At 41.8% G+C, this 23,049-nt stretch overlaps 1 protein-coding gene across 1 annotated transcript in view; it reads right to left on the reverse strand.

Annotated features, from left to right (window-relative positions):
• Positions 1-23,049, reverse strand: part of LOC143804635 (regulator of microtubule dynamics protein 2-like) — a 161,323-nt gene that overhangs the window by 47,314 nt on the left and 90,960 nt on the right. Inside the window, exons 6-7 of the mRNA XM_077282913.1 lie at positions 9,656-9,731; positions 7,098-7,175 (exon numbers count right to left, since the gene is read on the reverse strand). Of these exons, the coding sequence (XP_077139028.1) occupies positions 7,098-7,175; positions 9,656-9,731 (154 nt within the window). The remainder of the gene's footprint in view (positions 1-7,097; positions 7,176-9,655; positions 9,732-23,049) is intronic.

Genomic DNA, 23,049 nt, shown 5'->3' on the forward strand with positions numbered 1-23,049 from the left:
GCTCAACATCCGCTTCATTCATGCTCTGCCAAAAATAACAAATGTATTTTATTGGTTGTTACGCTTGCAACTGTCCATCTTTTCCATGACACCAATTTTGATCATTTTCTCCCAATGTGTTTAATTACCAATAGCATTCTAGGTTATTAAGTCTTCTTTAACACTAGTCCTATAAGAGAGAAAAGGTCAGCAGATCTATATAATCTCTGCAATTCTAGGAAAGGTATTTTTTTTCAATATGGTCTCACAAAGCAGTGATCCTAACTTCACCACTTCAACCACAAAACAGGTCAAACAAAACGGATCATCAGCCAACTGGACATACAATAGTAACATCAACCAGGAGCATATAAATAAAGCCGTACTCACTTGTTATGGGGGAGGGGGAACCTGACCAATATCCCCCCCTCTCCCAATCCACTTTTCAAAACTACTTCACTAGGTCTCCAATCTCCTCCAATATTGCCGCACTGTATATTCAATTACACTTAAAATTCTCAATTAAAAATGACAACAGTAAACAGAAATAAAACCAGGATTAAAAAGTCAACATGTTGTGGGGGATTGTCCCTTAGCTAAATGAACGGGTGATCCCCAAAGCATATCAACTATTTAACCAGTCTTTAGGTTATATGCTATTGCTGTCATTTTTCATTGGTAATATTAAGGGGTGATCGCTGAATCGTGTTGAGGGTTTATACTGTCTTTATTTTCATATGATTTGTTATTTCTGCTATAATACTGGAGAATAGGGTTGAGCGAAACGGGTCGTTCGTTTTCATAAGTCGCCGACTTTTGGCAAAGTCGGCGTCTCATGAAACCCGATCCCTGTGCGGGGTCGGCCATGCGGTACGCGATCTTGGCGCAAAAGTCGCGTTTCATATGACGCGTTTAGCGCCATTTTTTCAGCCAATGAATGAGCTTGGGCAGAGTGATGACATAGGTCTTAGGGGAGTGAACGCCTATCGTCATGTTATCGCTTGTGCAATACGAAATGGAGGAGGAGGAGGAGGCGGAAGCGGAGGAGGAGGAAAAAAAAAAAAAAAAATTCCCCATTGAGGTGCATAGGGTTTCGTGTTCCGGCCGATCCTCGACTTTGCGCAGTAATCGGCCGATTTCGCCCGACTCGACTTTTCCAACAGTCGGGTTTCGCGAAACATGACTCGACCCTAAAAAAGTCAAGGTCGCTCAACCCTACTGGAGAAGACTGATGGTCATGAAAGTGATATAGTCATCATTGTAAGACCTAGTGAAGGGGTTTTGAAAAGTGTATCGGAAGGTGGGGGGACATCAGTTCCCCTTTTTGACGTGCACGGGGGGTGGAAGCTGCAGGCCGACCGGTCTGAACAGAGTCCAGTTTAATTATGCGAGTGGCAGGAGGTCATCACTCACAAAGTGTACGTTTTCCTTTATTCGATGATCATTAAATTCTATGCATATATAGCTTTGAAAAAAAATTTCTTTTTGCACATTAACCACAGAACAAGATACCTTCTTTCTAAATAGTGATATATAGATGGCACAATTTAAGACTGACAATTATAATAACTATTAGACCAGTGGTTTACATGAGAACACTTGCAGCGTGGCGGAGTGTGGACAGCAAGACTCACTGCACTATGTGATGATTATAAAATGAATTTTTGGAGTAATGACTGTTTTAGCTGGATGAATCACAGACGAGGAGGGAGTCCAATAAGTTCAAGTACTGAACAAGTGAGTCAACTTATCTAGTAGGTGTCAGGGTGTGAGGCAGACAGTTCCGAATGACAAAAATATAGGCGTTATTTTTAGCACCTTGCCCCATGGATATTTTTCAAGTTACAAAGGGGACTGTTAGTCACAGATTAGTCACAACAACACAGACTATTCCAAAAATATATTTACAACCTTACTGTGAATTTGTGGTATTTTAATTTTAAAAAAAGAGAATAAATAATAATAATAAATTCCCCTGTGTGTTTTCAAAAACCATGAGACATTACAGAGTGTTTTAGTTCCATCGTAGCCCGATAGTAGCTATAGGTTATTTTTACCATGGGACGATTGTTAATGACCACTAATTATTAGCTTGTATAAAAGTCAACAAAGAAATGAAAAGTGATCAATTAAATAGTACACCTTACTTTGGAAACACTATAAAAAAATACAGAAGACATTACTACAATGTTTTATGAACAATTTAGTATCTAGAATTATGGAACTGGCCCCATAGATTACAGGAATGCTGTATAAACACCGGTAGTGTAACCATTCCACCAAAAGAAGATTCTGCCAGCAAGATATAGTTGGCCAAATAATGTATTTACTTATCTGCAAACTTAACGCTTATTGTCTATTGATGCCGCAGAGAAGATACTCTAAGATGGAAGCAAGTGTAGCTCCTTTAGAAAGTACGGCTTGGGAGACGACCCAGTCTACTATTGAGTGCAGGATTATTCCACTCGGAACAACCGACTGTCCTATACTTGGTGGGAAGTCTGCCATCCCCTGCACAGTGGGGAAACTCTCCAAAGTATGCAATGAAAGGACAACAAAGGAGCCTTCTTAATTACACACATTACTTTTCATCTATCTGTTCACTTGTAAAAAAAAAACACAAATGAGAAGTGCACAATGGATGTGACCAAGGACTCTGGGAAAGAACCAAGACAAAAAGCCCAGGCTGCACCTACCACCTTTCTTTAAGCATCTTTCTTTATTTCTTTCAATCACCAAAAAGTCCAGAAAGGACATGGTTTCTACTCTGGTGGGGCAGCTCTATGGAATAAGTGTGTCAACATGCCAATGAGAAGTAGTTTTCCTGTGGAAGACTGATAATTGCAAAATTGTATAGGGTGTTGGAGGGAATGATAATTTTCCTGATGGATGTGAGTATTTTGAACTATTCAACCTCTTCTACACCCATCTGTCATCTCTAGGACTGAGGAGCTGAGAATATACTTCAACTGACATATAACTGTGGATAAGCATTGCTCCAGTGTTTTAGATCTATAGGTCTTATCTAAACTGCCAAAATGGTGACTTGCAGGAAACTTAGGGCTGTAGTGAGAACAGCTCCTGGACCTACAGCTGGTTGACTTTGTATTCACCTGTTTTATAGACATACAATAAAAAATTATATTGTGGTACCATGTTCGTTCTCTGGTTAGCCAATAAATCACTCCTAGAACACTTTTGTCTTGATTGGGCATAAACGGATTTACATCGATATTCACCGCCTGAGAAGTAATGCAGTTTGGGCACATTATGGTTTTTTGACTATTCCCTAACAGGGAGAGTCATTTTCAGGATATCGACTACGGATTTCCATCTGGGCCAGGAGTAAATCTGGATAAATGGTCGATCTAGTAGCCAAGAGGAAAATTACTTTCACAAATGGCAAGCTATGGCTGAAAGCATTTGTGCTGTTCAACTCTTAAAGCAAATCTTTGTCAGTATGATCAACCCTTTTAAAGGGAACCTGTCACCAGGTTTGGCCGATAAGAGATGCGGCCATCACCTTTCAGGGCTGATATACAGCATTCTACAATGCTGTATATCAGCCCCCAACCCGACCTTCAAGATAAGAAAAATAACTTATTATACTCACCTGCAGGGTGGTCCAGTTCGAGGGGTGTCGCTCTTCTGGGTCCAGTGCCTCCCTTCTTCTTGTGATGCCGCACTCATGCTTGCTTCATGTGGATGACGCATCTCCTCGGCAACGCGGCTCCTGTGCAGGCGCACTTCTCTGCCCTCTGAGGGCAGAGCAAAGTACTGCAGTGCGCAGGCACCCGGGAAAGGTCAGAGAGGCCCGGCGCATACGCACTGCAGTATTTTGCTCTGACCTCAGAGGGCAGAGAAGTGCGCCTGGGCAGGAGAGCATTGCCGATTAGACTGTGTGTGGACGATGAAGGGACGCGTCATCCACATGAAGCAAGCAGGAAGACGGGGATCGTAAGAAGATGGGAGGCGCCGAAAGAAAACCAGCGACGCCCATCGGACCGGACCGCTCGCAGGGGAGTATAATAAAAGTTATTTTTCTTCTATTGCAGGTCGGGTTGGGAGCAGATATACAGCATTATAGAATGATGTATATCAGCCCTGAAAGGTGATGGCCGCATCTCTTATCGGCCAAACCTGGTGACAGGTTCACTTTAAACTTCTTCAAGATGGGGCTAATTTGCATTTCAGTTTTTTCCTCCCCTTCTTCTCTGAGCCATAACTTTTTTTTATTTTTTGTCCACATGGACATACGAGGGCTTGCTTTTTACGGGACGAGTTGTACTTTTGAATGACACCATTCATTTTATCACTGGAAAAAGGGGAAAAAAAAATTACAAATGGGCAGATAATATTTTTTGGGAACTGTTTTTAGGCTGTACATTTTGCAATAAAAATTACCTCGCAGTATGATTATGATGATGCCAAACATGTCCAGTTTCTTTTACTTTTTAATGGTGAAAAAAATTAATCAGAAATTTACAAATAACATTTTTTGGGGTTGTGTTTTCCGCGACTCATAACATTTTTTCAAATCCGAAAAAACGTGGCACTCTAGATGAATAATTATCATATGCCAATGAGCATCATTTACCCAGTGACTCCGGTCGCATCACATGTGCGCTGTTATGATCTGGTGGCCTAGGAGTAGCATTGGACGTACTCTGGAGAAGGTGGTATCTGTACTGACCGCGGACCCTGAACTTAACACCGCAACTAGAAGTAGCCGTGGGATGTACCTACTGATCCTAGACACCTCGACACAGCCGGAGGACTAATTCACCCTATAGATAGAAAAGGGAAAACTATCTTGCCTCAGAGAAAATTCCCAAAGGATAGGCAGCCCCCCACAAATATTGACTGTGAGAGGAGAGGAAAAAACATACACAGGCAGAAAACAGGATTTAGCACAGGAGGCCAATCTAGCTAAATAGGAAAGATAGGACAGAGAACTATGCGGTCAGTATTAAAATACTAGAAAATATCCACCACAGAACATACAAAAAACTCCACATCTAACTAAAGACATGGAGGGTATATCTGCCTCTCCAGAGATTCCAGCTTGACTGCATAAATCCTTACACAGATTAAGCTGGACAAGAAAATACATGAAATGCACTGAACAATGAGGCCCACAAAATGTGGGCTGCAAAACAAGCAGAACTTATCTTGGTGAAAAGACCAGGAAGCAGGAGAAACCATGAAGGAATGTGAATCCTCCAGAAACAATGGACAACTGGCACTGACTAAAGGGTGAAGCCACACTAAATAGCCCAGTCCAGAGTGGACACACCTGATAACTGCTGTGAAGGACAGACAGCAGCGCTACCACTTATAACCACCGGAGGGAGCCCAAGAACAGAATTCACAACAGTGCGACTACGTTGACAGGACTTCTTGCTGCACCATATCTCTTATATTTGTTCTGATGAAGGTCCGGATGTGGACCGAAAACGTTCGACTTGCCTTTATGGATGCACATCAATAAACCTTTTGCATATGATAATTATTCATCTAGAGTGCCAAGTTTTTTCGGATTTGGATTTGTTGGGCAGGATACCCTACTTGAGCACCTACTCTATACACTACTACGAGTGCCGTGTTGTTCTATTATTTCATAACATTTTTTCATTCGATGCAGCTGTGTGAGGGCTTATTCTTCCGGGTGAGGCAACATTTTTACACATACCATTTTGAGACCGATGTGACATTTTGATCGCTTGTTACAGCATTTTGTGTGGAATTGCAGCGACCAAAAAAAGCCTAATTTAGGCATTCTTGTTTTTGTTTTTTTTCATTTACGATGTTTACCGATCTGTTAAGTATTTTACAAATTTGATAGATTTGACTTTTCTGAATGCGGCGATATATTTATAATATCTTTATTGTCAATGGGGAGAAAGGTAGGCTAGTTACAACATTGCTGCATATAGCAGAAATCATTGTCTCCTTTGAAGCACGGCCACAGGAAGGGTTTTTAAAGAAGCTCTGCAATGACAAGCATGGGGTCCTCCAGCAGAACCTGTCATAGCAACCCATCGGTGACTCGTGATCATGTCGCGGGTGCGCTGATGGGCCCCATGCTGATACGCGTTACATGTCGCTGTCAGTTTGACAGCGGCATTTAACAGGTTTACACCCAAAATACTTCGCTCCACCCATGATTGTTAGAGGCAGGTCCTGGATGCAACATGCAGTCATGGCCTGCTGGGTATGCACTGTACATGTATGGTAGATGTCATGAAGAGGGTAAGCTGCCTATATGCACATGCCAGTTGAATAAAATGATACTTTGACATCTGAGATCTGATGTCTTCTTCCAGAGAAATCCACATTTTCTTAATATGTAAATGAGCTGTTCAGGACTATGGGCCGGACACTGTTCTGCATGAGAATCTGCCTCCAAAGATTATTTTACATGAAATCTGGAGTTTCCAGTGTGAGATGTAATGACTGACAGTCTGCTCTCCTGACCTACATGTCTCACACTGGTAACGCTCCCTTCTTTTAAGATTCTAAGGGAAATCAGTGTTGATTAGTATTTCCATAGTATTGGAAACCCGAAAAACGGTGATCCGCAAGTTTTTTGCAGTCCGTGAAAATTGCAGCGATACGGCCCCCAATAACGTGCCGCAAAAAACCCGGTAAGTGTAAAAGAAGCCCAAGTCAGGCGTAAGTCAGACCAGGGGTAAGTCAGACCAGGGGTAAGTCAGACCAGGGGTAAGTCAGACCAGGGGTAAGTCAGACCAGGGGTAAGTCAGACCAGGGGTAAGTCAGACCAGGGGTAAGTCAGACCAGGGGTAAGTCAGACCAGGGGTAAGTCAGACCAGGGGTAAGTCAGACCAGGCGTAAGTCAGACCAGGCGTAAGTCAGACCAGGCGTAAGTCAGACCAGGCGTAAGTCAGACCAGGCGTAAGTCAGACCAGGCGTAAGTCAGACCAGGCGTACGTCAGACCAGGGGTACGTCAGACCAGGGGTAAGTCAGACCAGGCGTACGTCAGACCAGGGGTACGTCAGACCAGGGGTACGTCAGACCAGGGGTACGTCAGACCAGGGGTACGTCAGACCAGGCGTAAGTCAGACCATAAATAACCAATGATACAATGACTACTTACAGCATAGCACCATCTGCCTAAGAGGTAGTATTGAAGAGGCTCTTCTGGATGGAGTTGTATTGCTTTGTCCAAATGCTCCTGAAATGTGAACATCATTCAGTTATTCTTTATTTCATTGATAAAATTATCAGGTGATTATCAAATATTACCAATTTGCGAAACCTATTTTGGATGTCTGGAGACCTTTGCTCCAACATGACAATTATTTTGCAGCACTGTTTTTCCCTATTTACATTACATTTACAGAAACAGCCCTGCTTTGTACATTAATATCCCAGTGATTCTGGTCTGTATTGTATGTGCATTCTGTTACATTCAGAGCAAATCTGTTTTTTACCTATTTTTGCAATACACTACGCTCCATTAAAAATGGCTGGTACGTAGACGTCATCTGTTGTCAACAGACCCGTTATTTTTGCATTCACGAAAACAGACCTAGGCATGCGAATGTGCCCTAAAGCATTAATCAGCACACCGAGGCACATTTAGAAAGGCAGAGGTTGTGGTGTTAGGGTATGTGCACAAAGGGTTTTTTTCAGGCGTCTTTGGATCGGGTACATTTCAGAGAAAAAAAAAAAAACCTTAAAAAAAAAAAACTCTTCGATTTCAGTTCTATTGAAAAACGATTTCCTGTTCATATGTTCAGGGTTATAATCAGTTTTTATTACCTTCAGATTTTCAGAAACGCGACGTCGTTAAATGGATTCGATCAAAAAATTTTTGCTACTTAATTTGAAGGCAGCATAAGGTAGGGGCTGAGACACTGCCTTTAGTAATATGCGACTTATTAGGCTGTGTGTATTTCAATACAATGGGGGTTTTATCAGTAGGAGATTATTCCTGCCAGATTAGGTGCCTGTCCCTGCACCCTGGTCCAACTCCGCCCTTCCACTGATGAGCAGTTTAGGTAAAAATACAATATATACAGAACACTGCTAATCAGGGGTGTAGACGGAATTAGCATTCTGAGCTTTGCTACATCTAAAAACTAATTGCGTTACTGCTGCTGCACCCAATACACTTAGGCTACGTGCACACGCTGCGGATTGATGTGCAGATTTTTCTGCACTGTTTTTGCAAAATAAGCAGGTAAACCGCACTGCGAATTAACCGCGGTTTTTGAGCGGACTCCACCTGCGGTTTTACACCTGCAGATTCCTATTATGGAGCAGGTGTAAACCGCTGCGGAATTCGCACAAAGAATTGACATGCTGTGGAAAATACAACGCTGCGTTTCCGCGCGTCTTTTTCCACAGTATGTGCACTGCGGATTTTGTTTTCCATACGTTTACATGGTACTGTACAATGCATGGAAAACAGCTGCAGATCCACAGCGTCAAATCCGCTGTGGATCCGCAGCAAAATCCGCAACGTGTGTACATAGCCTAAGTGACGAGGTAACAAAAACCTGGTGACAGATTCCTTTTAAAAGAAATGATCTGACCATTCTTCGGGTATTTTCCACTATAAAGCCGCTCTATAATTTACACGTCAATGGCAAGGCAACAAAATGGCTGAATATTTTTTTTTAGTGTTAGCAAGCATTTTAAGGTGTTTTTGACCGAAAAGAAAAGAAAAAAAAAAAAATCGCAACAAGAAATTCCTCCAAAACGGCTAGCGTTTTATTTATTGATGGTAGATTTTAAAAAAAAAATGTGAGAAAATTGCCCCCCCCCCCCCCAAAAAAAAAGCTCAAAAACCTTTAGGTTATCTGCACTCGTAAGAATTTCTTGCAGAAAATTACTGAAGAAAACCGGACATTCTGCAAGAAATCCGCATGCGTTTTTTTCCGGAGCTTTCCCAATGCATTATATAGCGGGAAAAACATGGAAAAAATGCAAAATTAATGAACATGCTGCGTTTTTTACCGCGTGCACAAAAATTGCAGAATGCATTCTAAATGATAGGATGCATATGTATGCGTTTTTTTATGCATTTTTATCGCAAAAAAAACTAGAAAAAATGCAACGTATGCACACAGCCTTAAAGTGCACCTACAACCAATCTTCACTTTTTACTTAAGAAAACAAAGGGCAGACACAGACTAATGAATTTTCTAAATAACTATTACCAAAAACGCTGCCAAGTGCTCTAAGGACCGCATGAAGGTCCCAACTTTAAGCCAGGATTGAGTCCAAACACTCGGGTTGAGGGATCCTGACATGCAGAGCAGGATCCCACGATCCTCCGCATGTTATCATGAGCGCTCGTATCTTTCTCATATATTCTTTATTAACCAATTATCGATTGGTAACATCATTGTAGCGGTATGGGGGTCCGCAATTTGTGGCATAACATTTGCTGTGAAAATACAAGTCCTAGCATGGCCTGACAGCAGTGTTCTGTCAGGGGTCTGTGATTGCATGCTGAGTGTTGTAGTACAGCTGAAGTGACACAGGTTGATGCCTGCAATCGTAAATGAATGCAGCGATAAGCTATGATACATGCTGCAACTCAAAATTAATAGGTTACATCTATAAAACTGTGGACTGACTATTAAAGGGCGAATCTAAGCTTCATATGTTCACTCTCCTTTCTAGCAAAAGTTTTCAACAAACCTTGAAGAGATAGCCGTTCTTGATTTTATTCTGCACACTATCAAATTCAGACATGTAGCCACACATGATCGCATACCTGGAAAAACAAAGAATTGAGAATAACCTAATCACTGATATATTTACCAATACAATGCCCATTTGCTCTATTGATTTTACTACTCATTTATTAAATATCTCACTTAAAAATATGCAATACAATAACATTGCTGGAACTCTGCCATTAATCCTTCGGTATTACAAAAATATATTGGTTGAAAGTTATCGTTCCCTGACTGTCCTATAAACGTGTCTGGATGACCACGTTTTTTCAGTACAGAAGGGAAAGAAGTAATTGCCAGATATCAATGGTGTGGTTTGTGTTCAAGGAAGAGAGAAGCTAGGAGAAGTTAAAATCACAAATGTTACTCTCTTCTAGGAGACATTTTCTTATCTTCACGCACATAAGAATTAAGAAAAGCTACTAAAAATTGAAGTAGATTTTACAATACTAACTGTATTCATTATTAAACAGATTTCTTAAACCCGATGAGGCTGGTGTACTTACTTTGAAAGTCAATATACAAATAGTGGTATCTTCCTATGTGAAAGATGCCCTGCCTGCCTGATACTCTTAGCACTAGCTGGAATCATATAAAAGTTAATTTTAATTTGAAGATTATTATACAGCCTTTCTGGCACTGATTTATGCAAACACACCAGTCTCATCAGGTCTAAGAGGTTTAATTCATGATATATTCTTATCGCTTTGTGAAATCTGATGACAGGCCTGGTTTAAATTGCTGTGATTTGTGGATCAATATGTTTCACTACAGTAAGTGCAGAGGCATAGCTAAAGAGGGTAAAGGGAGCAGTCACATCCAGAACGGCAAACTGACAGAATCAAAAAGCAGTATTAGGCTACGTTCACAAGTGGCGTTTTTGCTGAGGTTTTTTCTGCCTCAAGACCTTCTCTCTTGGCAGTAAAGAAGCTGCAAAAAAGAAAAGAAGATTTTGCTCGGTTTTTCCTGTGTCGTTTGTGCATTTTTTTTGTTACATTTTTGCCATGCTACTTTTGTCTCTTGTGCATGCTGATGACTTTAGTGGCAAAAAAAAAAAATCTGATTCTACTTCGTTAAGATTTTGGCACAAAAAAACGCAGCAGTTACCTGCGTTTTTTCAGCATTTTTTCACCACCCATTACTATCAATGGGTGAAAACCGGTGAAAAAACGCTGAAAGAAGTGACATCCCCTATTCTGCAAAACCCAAGCAAAACACAAAGAACTGAGGACAAAAAAAAATAAGCTTTGTGCATGAAATTTCAGACATTTTCAGCTGCATTTTACAGTATCAGCGAAGTCGAATCCATAGACTTTGCTGGTATTGTAAAATGCAGCTGAAAATTTGCATAAAAAAAGCAGCAAAATCATACCTCCCAACTTTTGAAGACGGGAAAGAGGGACAAAGTTTGCGGCGCGCAAAGCGCGCCGCGGCAAATTTTAGGCCACGCCTCTGACCACACCTATTCATAATTAGTCACACCCATATCCACGTCCCAACCACACCCATTTAGCACTGCCGATCACATCACACTATTTCATATACAATAATTATAAACAAAAAAATATGGCCACACAGTGCTCCATACTGTATAATGACCACACATGATGCCCCATACTGTATAATGGCCACATATGACGCTCCATACTGTATAATGAACACACATTACGCTCCATACTGTATAATGACCGCATACATACTGTATAATGGCCGCACATGATGCTCCATACTGTATAATGGCCGCACATGATGCTCCATACTGTATAATGGCCACATATGACGCTCCATACTGTATAATGAACACACATGATGCTCCATACTGTATAATGACCGCATGCATACTGTATAATGGCCGCACATGATGCTCCATACTGTATAATGGCCGCACATGATGCTCCATACTGTATAATGGCCGCACATGATGCTCCATACTGTATAATGGCCGCACATGATGCTCCATACTGTATAATGACCGCACATGATGCTCCATACTGTATACTGGCTGCACATGATGCTCCATACTGTATAATGACTGCACATGATGCTCCATACTGTATAATGGCCACAGTTCTCCATACTGTATAATGACATACAGGCACGCAGCTCACACACACGGCTCACACGCACGCAGCTCACACACATGCAGCATCACACACGCAGCATCACACACACACACGCAGTATCAAACATACACACGAAGCATCACACACGCAGCTCACAAACACATGCAGCTTTGACACAAATGCATCACACACGCAGCCATCACACACACACGCAGCCATCACACACACACACGCAGCCATCACACACACACACCCAGCCATCACACACACACCCAGCCATCACACACACACACACAGCCATCACACACACACACCCAGCCATCACACACACACCCAGCCATCACACACACACACTCAGCCATCACACACACACACACCCAGCCATCACACACACACACCCAGCCATCACACACACACACACAGCCATCACACACACACACAGCCATCACATACACACCAGATACCTCATACACACATGACACACACACACATGCAGCATCTCACTCACACACACATGCAGCATCACACACACACACACACATGCAGCATCACACACACACACACATGCAGCATCACACACACACACATGCAGCATCACACACACACACACACACATGCAGCATCTCACACATCACACACACACACCACACACACACACACACAAACACACTCTCCTCTGTGGTGCAAGGGCGGCTGATGTCCATGTGCAGCTCTTCAGTTTCTCCGGCTGCTCACATCTCTGCACTGTCCCGGCACCTCCCCCGTCTCTCCTTCTCTGCCGGGATAGCAGATAAGAGCAGGAGAAGCCGGAGCTCCATGCACACACAGGAGGTAGTGAGTCGCTGACCTCTCATCTTGATCGCTGCTGGCTCTCAGCCTCTCTCCCTCAGCGTGGCAGGCAGCGCAGCGCCGCACAGGGGGCGGGGTCGGTGGGGAGGAGACCCAGCTTTTATAAAAAAACAAAAAAAAAAAAACAGCCACAAACCTAAGTTACTCAGGTGCCGCCCCCTGCATTGTCCCCGCCCTAGGCAGGTAGTGCGGGACAACTAATGTCCCGCCCGGGATCCCGGGGCTGACTGTCAAAATCAGGACAGTCCCGCGGGATCCGGGACGGTTGGGAGGTATGGCAAAATCACAATGTGTGAACATAGCCTTAGGCTATGTTCACACGCTGTGGATATTGCTGCGGATCCGCAGTGGTTTCCCATGTGTTTACAGTACAATGCAGTGCACATGCTGCGGGAAAAACTGGGCGGAAATGCAGCGGTTTATATTCCGCAGCATGTCAATTCTTTGTGCGGAATCCGCAGCGGTTTTACACCTGCTCCATAATAGAAAACCGCAGGTGTAATACCGCAGTGGAATCCACACAAAAAACCGTGGTAAATCCGCAGGTAAAATGCAGTGCCTTTTACCTGCAGTTTTCACAAATCCGCTGCGGAAAAATCCGCAGACCTCAGGAATACGTGTGCACATACCCTTAGAATACAGCAGCATATAAACATGGAAAGTAGGAGGCTCCGTTACAGCTTTTGAATTGGTGTTTAAAAAATTTTGAGCAATTAACTTTCTAATTTTTTTTAATAATTTGTCCAGCATGGAAAGTCATGACATTTTGCAAATCGCTTTATTATGGGATTTGGCTTTATTCCTCCTTTTTATGAAAAATCAGCATGTAGTCAGCCTTGAAATCACAGTCTATTTTCATTGCTATCTGAATGTAATTATTTGGAGTACAGATGATGGCAGTTTTTTTCACGCACGAGAAAAAAAACGACTGATTATTTTGATCAGCGTTTGGTCCGAGTGTCATTCGCTTTTCTCGTACATTGAAGAAAAAAAAAAAAATTCTCCACCTTCTCCTATGTGACAGTCCGTCAAAAGGTTTTCACGGGCGGATAGACCTTCGGATCAAAGATTGGACATATCTCCGTGGACCACTTAGCACTCGTACCTGTGATAGTCTATCAGTGAGAAACAAGGACAGAACTTGTACATGAAAACCGGACGTCTGAATGAGGTCTAACTCTGGGAATAAGCTGCTCCAGGAGATTGGTTTGATAAGCACAACACCCAGAGGAGGACGCAGGTGCTGATCCTTTCACTGCCATCATTTGTACTCCGCTTTTTATATCAATGCAGCTATAGGTAGGCAAATAGACTGTGAAAAAAAAAGGGAATAAAGACAAATCCCCTAATAAATTGATTCGCAAGTGTCATACATTTCCATGCTGGATAGGACTATAAACAACACAAACTAGAATAGTCATTCATTTACGTTATTCCTTTGGATAATTGTTAATAACTTCAAACGTTTAACTTTAAAATGATTAAAAAAATCAAAACTGTAGCAGAAATATTGGAACTGCGGAGCAAGGCTAGGTCAGCTCCCTACATAAGAAGGACATTGTAAATCAGTGTCTTGGCCATTGCCTCTGGATCCTTGACACACAGTGGTCTGAATGGCCCATTCCTCCCCAGACAGAGGCAGCCTGTTCCTGCATCTATTCACCCTTCAAAAAACACTGTAAGAAAGTGCCTCGCCCATGCTAAAGTACCCTCTGAGAACCGAGCAGAGGTCATTCTCTCATATCACAAAACCAACCAGGTTTCAGTTGTTCTCTGCTTCGCTGCCCATGCATAAACCATGGCAATAAGAATGGTGGTAAATTCACCCCCTGGAAAAAGAACGATAAACTGTGCTGTAGAAAAGCAAAACATCCCCTAAAAAACATCCAAGAGCACAACTAATTATAAGGCTGCCATTAATCTGCCAGTGAGAGGCAATGCCACAGTTCCTGGAAAAGCAAACACAGTAGTTGGCCTTGCGTGAGTCTCGGCCGGGCTGTCAAACATAGTGGGGAAGGATGCAGACTGTGATCAAAGAACACTGAAAAGAATCTGGCTAATCTTGCTGGTGCTGCTGTCAGCTGCAGAGGTGGCGTGCAAGAACTTCTCACAAGGAGGAGGCGGGGGACGGGGTGTAGTAGCTCCAAGGGTCAATACAGTTCATTCATTAAAGAGACAGCTCCTTAAACTACGAGGAGAAATAACACAAGAAAAAAACTAATCTATTTCCTTTTCCAAATGCCTGAAGTTCCTGACTGCTTTACAAAGGTTCCGCTTCATTAAGTTTACTTTTACCTTAATTTTGAATTTAAAGTAGAACTGTACCATATATAATTGAGCAGGCTAAATGCAGCATAATGCATTGCATATGTGTAATATACAATCTAAAAATATTACCGTAAGTGCTCGTTCACACAAGCGAATACATCGGACAGGTGCCATGTCATGTTTTATCGAATAGCACTCTAAAGAATGTTATATTGCGGAGCAGCGTTTTTTTCTCATGCAGATTCGGTATGAAAAACAAATTGCAGCATGATGAGAGTGGCTTCAGAATTCGGATCACGCATACCCATACAAGTCAATTAGGTGCATGGAACACATCGGGCTGCACTCAAATGTCATCCGAATGCAGTCTGATTTCCATGGACACAGACAATGGAGAAGATAGAGAAATCTTGTTTTCCATCTTCTCATCTGCGCTACGATTCTCTCACTTATTGGACATTGTACTCAAAATCTGGTGAGTGTTTGATCGGAGTGTTATTTACATGATCGATCCTATTCTCTTGCATGAGATAATCTACACTCTTATGACCCCGGCTTTACAGGGATCCTCTTGGAACAGAAAAGAGAGGAAAAAAAAGACAATGCTTTGCTGCTGTGACCTAGAGATAGCCTATAGCACATGCTGTCCACCGATCTCCAGGTCACAGCAGCGGAGATTCCTACTGCACATGCTCAGAAACAACTGACCCGTCCTAACCTTCTAGGACAGGTTTCCGACAATGCTCCATCCTAACGTAATACAGCGATAATATACAAAGAAGAGTGATTTGTTCATTAAAAGTATTTAGACATTTATTACATTTTGTTTTATTTCTATCTCTTTATTTCAATGTGTTAAACCAAAATGACCCCACTGTACATATAGATTATAAATGTTAGTTGGGGTTTGCATATTGTGTACGGCATATTCTGCATCTCTGCTTACATACCATTCCAAAATATATTCTGTTCCTCTGTCCTTCTGGTGACTATTTCCTGTACATTGTATTCTAATTAGTAGTAGTGAGGCAAATAAGGAGCAGAGTTTCTTTTGATAGATCGGACGATTCTGAATTCGGCGTTACCAAATGTGTATTTTTTGAATTTTTTTAATTGTTTCATTTTTCATGGTGACGGGGGTGATTCGAACTTCGGCATTCACAGGAGGCTCATGATGACAGGCACGGGGGGGGGGGGTCTTCTGCAAACCCCCAGCCGTCATGACAACCCATCGGCGCCACGCGGTCACGTGACAGTGGCGCCGATGGGCGTGACTTATGACGCGCTTCCGGCCGGTGAGTGTTAAATGCCGCTGTCAGTGATTGACAGCTGCATTTAACTGGTTAACAGCAGCGGGTGGGTCCTGGATCTACCCGTGGCTGTTATAGGCATTTGATGGGTGATTAAATCGGTGATTCAATCACCCATCAACTGCGGAGAAAGATGTGGGCTTGCATCAATGGCAGGGACACGACCGATGATGCATGGTGAAGAGGTTAAAGAGGAGATCTAGGATTTAAAGAAGGAAGCTTCTTTCCTAAAACTGCACCAAATACTTCCAAAGACTGTGCCAGAGATTGTAGTTAATTCCTTTTCTCCTAAATGGGGTGGCACGCAATATCAGCAGTTTCTGGGAGGATTTTCTTTTATGTATTAGACTATTAGGTTATGTTCACGCATTGCAATTTTGCTGCGGTTTTTTTTTTCAGCTGCGTTTCACAGTACCAGCAAAGTCTATGGAATTTCAGAAATCTCATGCACACACTGATTTTTTTTCCTCACTGTTTTGTCTTATAAGAGCTTGGGTTTTTTTTTCCCAAAAATGCAGCATGTCACTTGTTTTAGCGTTTTTCGCCCATTGAAATCAATAGGCGGTGGAAAAACTTTGAAAATATGCTGCAAAAACGCAGGTATCAATTTTTGGTGCTTTTTGGTGCCAAAACCTGATGAAGTTGAATCAGATTTTTTTTTATGCACTAAACTTTATCAGCACGGACAAGAGACAAATGTACCCTGACAAAAATGCACAAAAACCATCAAAAACGCCACAAAAAACTAAGCAAAACCTACTATTTGTAAGTAGCTTAAATGTGGCATAAAAAATGCAGCAAAAACACAACGTGTGAACATAGCCTTAGTTTAGGTTCACTATTTGTGTATTCAAAGCAAATTCTACAGCATTTTTCAGCACCAAGATAGTCGTCGAGTTTTATTATCCACACACAGCACTTTTTTTGGTGCCGATTCCACGTTGAAATCGTCTTTTGATTCTTTTGATTTTTATTTTTTAAATCCAGAGCATGCCAGTCTCTGTTTCAATGGGGACCCTAAATCCATAGGGTTTGCTGTATATTTTGTTGCTTTTTTAAACAAAAAAAAAACAAACCATAAAAACGCATGAACAACTGTGGAGAATATGCGACTATTTTAGATGCAGAAATGCTGCCTGTTTTAATTAATAAACTTACAAAATCTGCACTAAGTATCCAACATGTGCACTGGACCTTAAACTTTTCATGCAAAATGATGTAACTATGTCAAGTTTGAAAAAGGATTTGCCACAATCTGACATACAGTCATATCAGAGGTGGCACGGGCTCAGGAGCTGTGCAGGTTACACACAGCCAGGCTCCTGCTGCATGTGCAGAGACCTGACATAATGATGATCCCGGCACTTTAACCCCCTCTGATGCCTCCGTTAGTGGTGAGTGACAGCACAATATCCATTTGCCTGCCCATCAGACCCACCACAGGGTGATAACACGGTGTTGATGGAAGGAGGTCTGACAGTGGCCTACCCATCTGTAATGTGCTCCAGCCAATCAGATACTGACGAGCAGGGAATATTAGGCTACCTGGACCAATGCATTGTCCTTCAAAGTACTATAGTCTGTTACCAGTGCGATCAAAAGTTTGCACTGGTGGGACCAGTAAATATATATATATTTTACAATTAAAAACTAGAATTTGTTATATCATTTAAGTTTTTACTTATTTTTTTTGCAATATATATATTTTTTCAATATTTACTCGTCCCACCAGTGCAAATATATATATATATATATATATATATATATATATATATATATATATATATATATGATTTTCTTGTGCATAAAGTAGTAAAACATAAGAAAAAAAACACTAGAAATTGGGCATCACCATAACTATATCAACACGTAAAATAAAGTTAACATGTCAATTATATTGCACGGTGAGCTTCATGCAAATAAAAACTGATCAGATTTGGTTTTTTTGTTCATGCTTCCTACCAAAAAATGAATTATAAAAGTTATCAAAAAGTCCTATGTACCCAAAAATGGAACTGGTAAAAATGAAAACGTCCCACAAAAAATAAGCCTTCATACAGCTCCTTCTATTGAAATATAAAGTTATGGGTATCAGAATATGATAACCAAGAAATATTTTTTTTGTCTTTAAAAGATTTGTGGGTTTTTTTTGCAAAAAAGTGACAAAATGACAAAACGTAAGTAAACCTATATAAATTTGACAGAAGAATAAATAGAAACAGGAGCAGCACAGCTCAACTTGACATAAAAGCACAGCAATATGGAATGTGTCAGAAGATACCAAAATATATGGCACGAGACCGGAGGTGCTAGCGTGGAAAAAAGCAATCCATCGTAGAAACAATAGTAGTAGAACGCCAAAGCACTCACCAGTCTCGCAGTTTTTATTCGGGCAAAATGGCCCGAATAAAAACTGCGAGACTGGTGAGTGCTTTGGCGTTCTACTACTATTGTTTCTACGATGGATTGCTTTTTTCCACGCTAGCACCTCCGGTCTCGTGCCATATATTTTGGTATCTTCTGACACATTCCATATTGCTGTGCTTTTATGTCAAGTTGAGCTGTGCTGCTCCTGTTTCTATTTATTCTTCTGCCACATTGTTGATATAAGCACGCACGTTCCTTCTGAAGCCAGCGTGGTTTTTTAGACTGTCAGTTTAATTGTGCGTTAAACACACATCATGGAACCAGAATCGGCACCTGTGAGAGGCAGTTTACAAGCCGGCCGGGAGGACGCTATAAATTATTTTAATGAGTGCGAACAAACGGACGAAGTGCACATGCTCAGCACAAAGTCTTTGGAACATAAATTAACTAATCTCTCGGAGAGAGAGATAAGACTGTTTTGGACGAATAACTCGCTACAGTCCTATGTGGACAACAAGCGGGTTCCTAGAGGTCTACGTGTTTGGAAAGATATCTCTCACCACAGTGGTGATGCATCGTTCAAAAATGAATGGGAACAGATCATGTTGAAATGTTCTGAGGATTTATTAAAACTGGTATTAAAATCTAACATGCAAAATTATGAATCACTCAATGCAGACATTCTGAAAACACAAACCGAGTTGCGCACTAGACTGTCTGATATCCAATGGACTGCTTTCAACAAAAAATTGGATTCGAGGCTTATTTTAATACAAGCCGATACCAAACAGAGGAAAAGAGACAAGTTTGTGCGGGACAAAAATGACTACGAGTCCGGCAACGTATTTACCTGGGGGAAAATGTTAAGAGAAAATCGCATTAGACAAACCCCAGGGGTTAACACCAGACAACGGAAACGAAATCAGAATAAGAAGAGAAATTCTTTCCAACAAAGTAAGAGAGACTACTTAACTACCGAGTCGGACTCAAGTTTAAGTGATGGTACTTCCATGAATCCTGAATCCTCGGAAGACGTTTCTCTTGATAATCAGACTATCACCCCGGTCCCTTTAGGAGGAAGACACGGAGGGGTAAACGGAAATCCCGGTCCAGAATGGCGACGCAAGAGAAAATGGGTATCGTGGAGACAGGAACGTTATTAAACACCTCTGATGATGACTTGGTGGTTAATCTGACGCCTCGGGTGTTAGACTCTGTCCAATTGTCTTTACTAGCTAAAGGCTTGAATTTTTGTGTACCTAATAATTTTGATTTCGTTTCTTTCCAAATTGATTTATTTAAAGCCACCAGAAAAATGCACCTGTATAAATTCTTTAAATCCAATACGATGACATCAGCATCCCTAGAAGGAGAACGTCCCTGCAAGGTAGGACCTCTGGGCTTTATGGCGAATGCTCAGGAAGATGTTTTGGCTGATGTATTTGAGGATGCCAGATGTCTACTTAGTCTGAACAATCCGGCAATAGATGATGAGATATCTATACACCAGGATAGTACCCCGTTTTTAGGTGGTGTTCCCTCTTCCTTCATGCCCCCTACTTCTCCGGGCAACATGATTGATCTATTTGAAACTCTCGTCTTAAAAGACATGGAAGCCTTAGTATACAAACAGGCTCCTTCTAATTTATCTTCTGAAGAATCTAAGGCCCTGAAAGATATGGCAGGTTGGAGTGATGTTATCTTCCGCCCTGCTGATAAGGGCGGCAAGACTGTCCTGTTGCCCAGAGAAGTTTACATAGCTGAAGCTGTACGGCAATTATCAGACAATTCTATATATCTGAAGTTACAAAGCGACCCTACCATAAAATTTAAGGGGGAATTATGCACCTTTCTTAGAAAGGCAGTGGAAAATGGAATCATTTCCCAAAGGAAAGCTGAGAAGTTGCTTCCCAGCTTTCCGACTAAACCTCATTGGTACTACCTTCCCAAAATCCACAAATCTCTCATATCTCCCCCAGGGAGACCTATCGTAGCGGGGATAGGTTCTCTCACAGAACCTTTATCCCAATACATAGATTGGCTCCTACGCCCTTTGTTGGTTAATGTCCCGTCTTACATCAAGGACACAAATTCTTTCCTGAGCCTAATACAGGGTTTCGAGTGGCGGCCGGGGCTCTCCATGGCTTCCATTGATGTGGTCAGCCTTTATACCAATATCCCTCAGAGACTTGGGGTTGACACCATAAGACGCATTTTGCGCACTACTGACAAAAGCCAGGGATATATTGATTTTGTGTGTGAAGGATTAGACTTCATACTCACACACAATGTCTTTACTTTTGCAGATAATTGGTATAGGCAGACCACCGGGACTGCCATGGGGACCCCGGTCGCATGCACGTTCGCGAACCTGTATATGGCTGTTTTCGAGGAGGATTATTTTTATTCGGGCAAAAATGGTTTCTTGAAACACATTCAATTTTTTGTGAGATTTGTGGATGATCTATTTGTGATATGGGATGGTACAGAAACTGAATTTGTTTCCTTTGTTACCTATCTTAATGATTTCAATACGATGGGTTTGTCATTTACCTATAACTTCGGGGGGTCTAGTCTTGATTTTTTAGACGTTTCGGTTGAAGCGTCAATAGACGGTTTAAGGACCTCTGTCTTTAGAAAACCAACTGCGGTTAATTCACTTTTACACTATAAGAGTTTTCATCCTTACCACACCAAGAGGTCATTGCCGTACAGCCAGCTAGTAAGGACTCGTCGCACCAATAATACACAGGAGGGCTATAACAAACAATCCATGGAGCTCCTAAATAGATTTTCAGAAAGAGGGTACCCCCAGCATTTACTGGAGTCAGCGGTGAGTCGCGTTGAGGCCGGTACGTCGTCCCCCCCTTCCCAGACCTCTGCCGGCCCCGGACAGCGATTCACTTTTTGTTTTCAATATAGCCCACTAGACCGGGAGGTGAGATCCGTGATCCGTAAACACTGGCATGTCCTGGAAAGAGACAGAGAACTTGCAGACAAAACCACAGGGGGCCCATTAGTCTCTACGAGACGAAGTACTCGTCTCAGAGACATCCTGGTTCAGAATCGACTGACCAATAATCATGGTACTTGGCTAGAACGTTCTGTCCCTAAAGGCAACTTTCGTTGCGGCCACTGCCGATATTGTCGGTTTCACACCACAGGCCAAATTATTAACATCGGCCCCGTTACACATACTGTGCAGCAATTTATCTCCTGCAAGACAGATTATGTAGTTTACGTTCTGTTCTGTCCTTGCAGGAGATTTTACATCGGTAAAACCATCCGTAAATTACATATACGGTTCAGAGAACATCTGAAATCGATTTCATCAGGGAAAGGTGTCCCCAGACTCATCCAGCACGTTAAAGAGCAACATGGTGGAAACCCTGAGGTGTTAACCTTTGCAGGGGTGGAAAGAGTTTCACTCCCAATTCAGGGAGGCGATCTCCATAAAATATTATTGTGCACTGAGGCCAAATGGATCATGCGCACCCGAGCCATGGGCCCAGCTGGGATGAATGATAGGATAGACATGTCCATTTTTCTGTGAGGCTTTTTTGATATAAGGAGACACTTACTCCTTTTATGGTGTCTTTCCTCTGTGTATATATTTGTTTGTGTTATGTTTTTTCGTTGTTTTTTCGTTGCTGTTGTTTCGCTTTCAAGCAGTCATGTTTTGCAATATTGATTTATATATTGTGGATGTTTTTCTTTCCTCAACAGAATCTTTTGAGACGTTTGAACGTCATATATATATAAAAAAGAGAAAACAACAAAACAGAAAAAAGAAAAAAGACGCTACACATGATGTTTATATGTTTGACTATTGGCGTTGCATGAGAGATATAGACTCGGATATGGTCTGATTCTGATAGTTAACTTATTTCCCCGTAGACACTTATATATGTTCTTTGATACACTTTTGTGCTGTAGACATGGTTTTATTTTGTTTTTAATCACACTATGCACTTTTCGTTGGTCAGGTGGGAATTTGACACAGGTGGTTATTGATCATACTCACCTATGTATACTGGCGTCATTTCCTCCCTGACTTAGACCCGTTGAAGCGCTGTTACTGGGCGCGAAACGGCCGTCGTCTGGTCCGTAGCACTCCTGCACTTTATCCGTCCTCCCTGTGTGCCGTGAAGATGATTTATGTATGAAGCAATAAAGCATTTCTAAACTGCGAGACTGGTGAGTGCTTTGGCGTTCTACTACTATTGTTTCTATATAAATTTGATATTGTCGTGATCATACCTGTATTGCAGAAATAGAGATACCATGACAAACAAATGGTGAATGCTGTTTTAAAAAAATAAATTAATTTCAGAACCACTTTTTTTGTTCATTAAGCCTTCCAAAGAGTGTATCAAAAGTGATCAAAAAGTTGCATACTCCACAAAATGGTACCAATAGAAACTATAGTTTATCATGCAAAAAATGAGACCTCAATCAGGTCTGCTTGTGTCGACATTTTCCAAGACTGGTAACGTTTC

Source organism: Ranitomeya variabilis, chromosome 2 (genome assembly GCF_051348905.1).
Source record: "Ranitomeya variabilis isolate aRanVar5 chromosome 2, aRanVar5.hap1, whole genome shotgun sequence".
NCBI classification, from domain to species: domain Eukaryota; kingdom Metazoa; phylum Chordata; class Amphibia; order Anura; family Dendrobatidae; genus Ranitomeya; species Ranitomeya variabilis.